Source organism: Muntiacus reevesi, unplaced genomic scaffold, assembly GCF_963930625.1.
Source record: "Muntiacus reevesi unplaced genomic scaffold, mMunRee1.1 SCAFFOLD_111, whole genome shotgun sequence".
In the NCBI taxonomy this organism is placed as follows: Eukaryota; Metazoa; Chordata; class Mammalia; order Artiodactyla; family Cervidae; genus Muntiacus; species Muntiacus reevesi.
Genome location: NW_027077961.1, coordinates 302,698 through 311,144, shown reverse-complemented (window position 1 = coordinate 311,144; position 8,447 = coordinate 302,698). Strand labels below are relative to the sequence as shown.

The following is an 8,447-nucleotide window of genomic DNA, read 5'->3' as shown; positions in this document are numbered from 1 at the left end:
CCCTTCTGGACCTGCTTGTCAGCCTCTCCAGTGTACTAATGATGGAATCGAAGAGCGCATCTGGGCACCACTGCTTGCTACTTTCTCTTTGGGGTCGCTGATGTGCTGGTGACAGGCTGAGCAGTTCTTCTGGGGTCGCATTTCGTCTAGATGTTCTGTAGGAGGAGAGGTTTGTCTGTCTGGAACTTGGAGTAGTGATAGATCTGAAAGGAAATGAATCACTTTAGCCATCGTGGGGGAGAATAGCTTTTCCTCACCGCCCTTCTTCCCACCACTGTCCCGACCTTGCCTGACTATGGAAACAAGGTCTTCTCATTCCTGGCAGTTGTTATAGGCACTCCCTGAAATCAAGTGGCCTCTCAGGGTCTGGTGTCACCCCTGTGGATCCTGTCTAAAGGGATTCGTGGAACACGACAAGGCCTGCTTTCTCCTCTTCCCTTAACCACCCTCTCACGAGAAAAAAGTTCTCCTGGAAATTGAAATCCATCCAGGACTTGGCTTGTCTAGTCCAGTCTCCCCAGAATGGCTTTCTACATTACCGTCATCCTCTTCTTCCCTGCAGAGCGACATGAATGGTGGATTTTACTGAACCCATGCAGGTTCAGTTCGTGGATGAAATTTTGGTGATATCCTGAAGATCCTGTCCGAGCCTATCTGCTGGAGGACCTCTGTCTGGAAGCGATCTGCCTCAATTACCACCATGTCTCCCTCATCATTCGAGTGCACTGACGTGAAGGCTGCATCCTCCAAACTCATCCAGAGCTTCCTGGGGAAGGACAGCACATGGACCGCATTGTTCTCTTCCTCATTGGCTGTTGATGGGTTCAGGTCCTGTGGGGCGGGTTGTCTTGGGCGCCAGGATCTGGGCTCTTGGGTTGGTCCCGCCACTTCTCCAAAGCCTCCTCTGAATCCACATTTGGATCTGGGTGACATAAGGAGGGTGCCCTGCTGCGGGCTCTCCATCAGTGAATGGGGTGAGTTGGGCTGCACGTGCCTCAGTGGAACTCTGACTATCCATGGAGCTAGTGTAGTCCAAGAGCATTTCTACCCAACCTGTGAATGATCAGGGCAGAAGGGCCTCAGGGCAGGGTGGTAGTGGCCAATAAATACTGTCTGGAAATTCTAGAATCTGGGTGGTGGGCCAGGCAGCCAATTAGGTAGTCTGCTTCCTTACTTGTTTCATGATGTCACAGAGGTGATGTGGAGGGGCAGCCCTGGCCCCATGTGGGAGAGGGGGTCTGGGGACAGAGATGTGATCCCCAGCTTGTCTCCTGTCTGAAAGTATAGAGAAGTGTGTTTCAGGTTGCCTGCAAACGCTTCCATCTGCTGCCACGCGCCTTGTTTCCGGGCGCCAAGCCCTGGACAGGTTGAGAACCATGCCCCTGGCTCCACCCCTCCCCTTCCAACGGGCAGGCCTGTGGCTGCCTTCCACTAAAAGGACAGTCCCTGGTGAGTCCTGGCTCATTTACCACCGAGGGAGACCCCAGGGATCAGAATGAGCCCTGGCGACTCTCCTTCCCAGAAGATGGGCTCCATAGAGGGCTGCTTGGCCTACTCCCTCTTCAGTCCCAGAGGGAAGGATTACCCTGGCTGCTGCTCTGGCTCAGGCCCCCTATTCCTCCTCCCTCGCAGCCTCTGCAGACAGGAGTGGGGAGGCCCTCAAAGCCCTCTGTTTGACGCTGGGCACAGACACCAAGACTTGCCACTTGCTGGTCTCTACATAGGTCAGGGGACCCCACAGGAACTCAGGGAACAGGGTGGCTGTCAGGCACCTGCTTGTATCCAAGGAATCCCTCCCGCACCCACACTTGGGTCAGCAGCTCCCTGGGCTACCTAAAGACACAGTGGTTACTCCCAACACACACCCCCATCCTGCTGAGTGTTCCCAAGACTGCTTCCTCAGGGGCCAAATCTTCATTCTGCATGATTAGGCTGAGGACCAGCACCAGGAGGCCAGCCTTGTGCAGGCTCTTCCCACTGCTCAGCATCACATCGCAGGTGAGGCCGAGGGTAGGGATCATGATGTAGATGTTCTCCCTGGGGTCGAACTACTTTATCTTCATGCCTTCGACCACCTGTATGCACTCTGAAGCTTGACTGAAGGCCACCAGGATGTGCTCCTGGTCATCCCTGAGGACCTTCTTCAGCATTTCCGCCTGGGATGTCAGATGTTTGGCCAGATACTACAGGAACAAGAACTTCATCAAGTTCGCCACCATCTCCTTCAGAGCGTCTGGGGGCAAGGCCTCCACAAGGGCGGAGCAGGAGACTCTGGGGGAGGAGGCTGAGGGGGATGCACCCTCCCCCACCTCAGGCCCAAAGAGCTGCACCTCCACAGGGCCCTGACCTCACCTGGGTCCTGAAGGTCTTCCTTGAGCTTGCTCAGCTCAGTCATCTTGACCACGAACATGGGATCAAACTACAGAGTGAGGAAGGAGTGAGGCATGGGGGCAAATGGGACAGATGAGGACCAAGGGCCTGGATGGCGGATAGATGGGCTGTGAACAGCCTCACCTGAGAACCACACCCTGGGCGGCCACAGGCCACTTGCATGTCTCCTCTTGAAAAGTGCTCTGATACCTCACAGGGGCATGCCTCTGGAGCGGCCAGTCCCTTGGCTACCTGAAGAATGAAGTGAGGTGGCTCCCCAGGGTGTAGTCAGCACAGCTCGAGATTTCTAGGACTTGCAAGGTAAGGAGAATAGGTCCTTCTGGGGTCCCTTCTGTTCTGGGATGGGCAGCCCTTGTTGTCCACTCAGGGCACCCTCATCACCTTGACTCCTGGCATTTCCTGGACCTCCTCTGCTCTCTGACCTCAGGACATGGGCCTCAGACGTCTGCCATCGCCTCCTGATTCCTGCAGTTCCTGTGAGAGAAATGGAGGGGGCACCTCAGTGGTATCCTGTGGCACAGCCGTGAGCATTCTCTGACGGTACGAGGGGTGTACACTGTGAGGTCCCCACAGTTGTGTAGTGAGAGGTCCCCTCAGGGCTCCCTTGTAGTGCTTACCTTTCCCCTGGCACAACCAGGTCCATCCCCTCTTGGGGCCTGCAGGGAAACTCAGAATAAGACCCGAGACAGAACAGAAAGTGCTGAGGGACCCCACATGCGGCCGCACCTGCCTAGGGTCTACTGCGGGGTCCAGGCTAGGGAGATGTTCAGTGCTCAGCTCCTCTTCACGTCCTGCCTGGCTTCCCAGCACTGACCACAGGGGCGGGGGTCTGCTCACTCCTTCATTGGGGTTGAGGAGTCCAGGCTCTGCCGACCTGAATCCTTCACCCTCTGCCTGAAAAACCTCACCACCCGAGGTCCCTAAGCCAGCGGTCAAGAAACTGCTCACCCCACTCTGCGCCCTCCAAGACCCTCTTGCAAGGGCCATGATCCCTCCCTGTTCGGGTCTAACCGCCTTAGTTTTTCCTTGCATGCAGCCTAGACTCCAGACACGTCCTGCAGTTGTCCCGTCTGATATTTGGAGTTTCCCCTGCTTTCAAGAGGTCCCCAGTCTCTCTGCCAGAGTTGTCAGGCAATGTGGCACGAGGTCATCCTGCTCAGGGACTACCAGGGTTCCCTCTGTTCTGAGATCTGGCTACCCTCACTCCTCCCTCAGGGTCCTCACCTTGACTTCCAGGAGGAACTAGGCTCTGTCGTCTCCCCACTGTAGTCCCTGCTCCTCACACCAGGTCCCCTGTATCACAGAGCTGGATGTCAGGAACTCAGGACAGACATAGTGTGCTCTTCTCACCCCAAGGGCTCCCAGGGCCAATGGCAGTGGCAGGCATCTGTGGGGTTCTAACACTCTTATCTTGGGATCCCTAGAGTTTTCACTTAGGGTCCCTTCAGGCTTCCCTCAGGGACCTCACCTTTTCTCCAGGTATGACTTCAGATTCTCTCCTCCCCCCTTCTAATGCCCCAACCCTCACACAAGGACCCCAGTCTTTCTGAGATGCAGTTGTCAGTAACTCTGCTCTCTATACTAGGACAGCAGTCTGAAATCCGGATATTAGGAAGGCAGCCCCCATACCAGGTCCCCAGTCTCTCTCAGACCCAGTCAGGAAATGCAGCATATGTTCATCCACCATATGTCCGCCCATAGCCCACTCTGCTCTGGGGTCCAGGGTCTCCTCAGTCCTTCCTCAGTGTCCTCACCTTGACTCTCAAAAGAAAGAAGATCTTTCTCACTGTCCATCTGAGACCCTGCCCCTCCTAACAATTGCCTAATGTCTCTGAGACACAGATGCAGTTTTCAGAAGAGGCTGCCAAGTGCTCATTCCATCACCAGGGTGGCCCAGGGCTGACAGCAGGGTCAGGGATCTGTGGGGTTCCTACATCCTCCCTCAGGAACCTCATCTTGAGCCCTGGCAGATCTGGGCATGCCCCTTGTGTTGACCAGAGGCGGGACCCTCACATCAAGTCTCAGGGAGCACAGAGGGTAGATGAGCACATGCTGCATTTCCTGACATCTGGGTCTCAGAGAAACTGGGGACATGGGAAAGGGGGTGTAGCCTCAGGTGAGCAGAGGGAAGAAGCTCAGCTCCTCCTGGGTTTCAATTTGAGGACCCAGAGGGGCTACTGAGGGGACCCTGGACCCTAATCAGAGGAGACCTCAGAATAGCCTGGAGTTGCTGTTGGTCCTTGTTGGACCTGGGATACAATGAGCCCAAAGTGCATGGGCTCACTTCCTGACATTGGGTCTCTGACTGGGGACCTCGCATATGGGGCGGGGCCACAGGGGGGCCGATTCCCAGGCCCTGCAGGGTTGAAGACCTTGAGGACCCTGAAAAGGGTCTAGAGGACCCTGAACCCCTAATCAGAGGAGACCTCAGAGAGGCCTGACTCTGGTGTCAGTGCATGGCAACTGTGGGGTCAGGATGAGTGCCACAGTCGTGAGCTGTCTTCCTGACATCCGGGTCTTCAAGAGACTGGGTTCCTGGTATAAGGGGCGGGGCTTAAGTTGCGGAGACGCGAGAATCCAACTCGTGCGTGGAGGCAAGGTGAGGTTCCTGAAGGAGGACTGTGGGCACCCTGAGTGAGGATCGATGGAACCCCACAGATCCCCTTCCCTGTAGTCGGTCCTGGGAGCCCTTGGGGTGAGAAGAGCACACTAGGTCTGTCTGACTTTCTTACATGCGGGTCTCAGAGCGACTGGAGGCCTTGTGAAAGCGGTGGGGTCTCAAAATGGCGGACGCGACAAAGGCGAGTCCTGCCTGGAGTCCAGGCTCCATGCGAGGAAGGATTGAGGCGGTTCGACCCCAACCTGGAGGGATCTTGGTCCTTGCAAGAGGGTCTTGCAGGGCCCAGAGTGGGGTGAGCATTTTCTTGACCGCTGGCTTAGGGATCTCGTTAGGTGACGTTTTCCGGGCAGAGGGTAGAGGCTTCAGGTTGGCAGAGGCTGGACTCCCCAACTCCGAGGTTGGGCTGAGCAGACCCCCGCCCCTGTGGTCAGTGCTGGGAGACCAGGCAGGACGTGAGGAGGAGCTGAGGACCAAGCATCTCCGCAGCCTAGGACCCTAGCGAGGACCTGGGCAGGTGCAGCTGCATGTGGGGCCCCACAGCACTTTCTGCTCAGGCTTGTGTCTTGTTTTTTGAGTGTGTGTGTGTTTTTAATACTGGTCATATATTTTAATACTGGTCATGTTACTTTATTATTATTTTGTTTTGTTTTTTGAATGTTGAGTTTTATTTTTTATTTATTTTTCATTTATTTTTATTAGTTGGAGGCTAATTACTTCACAACATTGCAGTGGGTCTTGTCATACATTGACATGAATCAGCGATGGAGTTACATGTATTCCCCATCCCCATCCCCCCACCCCCCTCCATCTCCACCAGATTCCTCTGGGTCTTCCCAGTGCATCAGGCCCGATCACTTGTCTAATGCATCCCACCTGGGCTGGTGATCTGATTCACTATAGATAATATACATGCTGTTCTCTCAAAACATCGCACCCTCGCCTTCTCCCACAGAGTCCAAAAGTCTGTTCCGTACATCTGTGTCTCTTTTTCTGTTTTGCATATAGGGTTATCATTACCATCTTTCTAAATTCCATATATATGTGTTAGTATGCTGTAATGTTCTTTATCTTTCTGGCTTACTTCACTCTGTATAATGGGCTCCAGTTTCTTCCATCTCAGTAGAACTGATTCAAATAAATTCTTTTTAACAGCTGAGTAATATTCCATGGTGTATATGTACCACAGCTTCCTTATCCATTCGTCTGCTGATGGGCATCTAGGTTGCTTCCATGTCTTGGCTATTATAAATACTGCTGCAATGAACATTGGGGTGCACGTGACTCTATCAGATCTGGTTTACTCCGTGTCTTGTTTTGAGTTTCCTTCTTCTCCCCCAAAGGGGACGGCGCAGCCCATGCCCGGGGAAAGGTGAGAACTACAAGGGACCCACCACACAACCTGCTGTACTCCCAGGGTCCACACCCTCCTCCCAGCACAGAAGGCCCAGGGCTGTGGCACAGTACTACCCTTAGATGTCACTTCCATTTCTCTCACAGGAGCTCCAGGAACCAGGAAGCGAAGGCCAAGGTCTGAAGCCTGTGTCCTGAGTTCAGACAGCAGAGGAGGTCCAGGCAGTATCAGGAGTCAAGGTGAGAGGGTGACCTGAAGTGAACCCGAGGCTCCCTATCCAAGAAAAGTGGGGGGCCCCAGAAGACCTCAATTCCTTCCAATTTATTGGACCCAGAAAACTTGGGCTGTGTTGACTGCAGCCTGGGGAGCCACCTCCCTTCCTCCTTCGGGTAGCCAGGGGACTGGCCTCCCAGGAGGAGCGCTCCTGTGAGGACTGAGAGCACCCCTCAAGGGGAGAGCTGTAAGTGGCCTGTGTCGGCCCATCCAAGATGTGTTTCTTAGCCCAGGTTGCTCACAGCTCCTCTCTCCCCGAGGCCCTTGGTCCCCATCTGTACCTCTGCCTCACTTCCGTGTCTTGTTTGACCTCAGGCATTGTGCTCGTGGTTGAGATGAGTGAGCGCAGCAAACCCGAGGAAGACCTTCAGAACCCAGGCGAGGCCCAAGGCCCTGTCGAGGTGCCACTCTTGGAGGCTGAGGTGGCGGAGTCCGCATGCCACTTGGCCTCCTATGCCCTAGCATCCTCCTCCGCTCCTGTGGAGGCCTTGCCCCAAGAAATTCTGGATAGGATGATGGCTAACCTGATGAAGTTCCTGCTCCTCAAGTTTCGAGCCAAGGAGCTGACCTCCCAGGCGGAAATACTGGATACGGTCCTCAGGGATAACCAGGGGCACTTCCCGATGGTCTTCAGAGAAGTTTCAGAGTGCCTGAAGCTGGTCTTTGGCGTGGATGTGAAGGAGGTGGACCCAGCGGAGCACACCTATATCTTGGTCCCCACCCTGGGCCTCACCTGTGATGAGATGCTGAGCGATGGGGAGGGCCTGCCCAAGGCTGGCTTCTTGGTGCTGGTCCTCAGCATGATCATGTGGTTTGGAGACCCGGCCCCTGAGGAGGCGGTCTGGGGAGCACTCAGCAGGATGGGTGTGTATGTTGGGAGGGAGCACTGTGTCTTTGGGGAGCCCAGGGAGCTGCTGACTCAACTGTGGGTGCAGGAGGGATACTTGAGGTACCAGCAGGTGCCTGACAGCCACCCTGCTCGCTATGAGTTCCTGTGGGGTCCCCGGGCCTATGTGGAGACCAGCAAGTGGCACGTCATGGCATTTATGCTCAGGGTTAACGAAAGGGGTTTGAGGACATTCCCATTCATGTCTGTAGAGGATTCGAGGGAGGAGGAATAGGGGGCCTGAGCCAGAGCAGCAGCCAGATTGATCCTTCCTTCTGTGATTGAAGAGGCCGTAGTCAGCCTTCTGAGAAGAGAGGGCCCGGGCCAGTTGGGGAACCAGTGTGTAGCATGTTTTGGTTCCTGTTCTCTGTGATGACCTGGGGATTCGTCTCTTTTTTCTTTAGAAATTTTTCAAAGCTTGGTTTCATAGAAGGCTGAAGAAGCTTCATTGGCTTTGTGAATGATATTGACCGAGTGTATTTGTTGTTACCCAGTTCAAAAACTTGAGTTTTGCTGTTTCGTAAAAGATTGGGAAGTTTTCCATTTTTTTTGTGGTCTTGAGCAGAATACAATGGAATAGAATTTAGAACTGTTTTGAAAACATGAACTTACATAGCACTAGTATTGAATGGAAAAGAATTAGATAATAAAAGGAATCATAGTGAATTCATGCTTATGTCCTTCTTGTCTGTCATTCACAGTAACTAAATGATCTCAGTTAATTGAATTTTCCTGGATTATTAAAAAAAGTAGCAGACTATCTGAGACCCCTGCTCACTGGCCCAGTTATTCCAAAGACATGTACAGATTCTCTGCTTCGTGAAAGGCCATGTTAGCAGTGGGGACACTAGGAGAAGCAGGACACCCCCACACTTACAGCAATGGCCCAGGAGCCGCAGTCACATGAGGTTTGTCTTGGGGGTGAG

The 8,447-nt window shown here is 53.9% G+C and overlaps 1 protein-coding gene across 1 annotated transcript; it reads left to right on the top strand.

The window, feature by feature from the left end:
* Positions 1 to 6,970: 6,970 nt before the first annotated feature.
* On the top strand, positions 6,971 to 7,756 carry LOC136155281 (melanoma-associated antigen 10-like). Its single transcript, XM_065917109.1, has one exon. It carries the CDS (start codon positions 6,971 to 6,973, stop codon positions 7,754 to 7,756), a length of 786 nt encoding a protein of 261 aa, XP_065773181.1.
* The last annotated feature ends 691 nt before the right edge of the window (positions 7,757 to 8,447 follow it).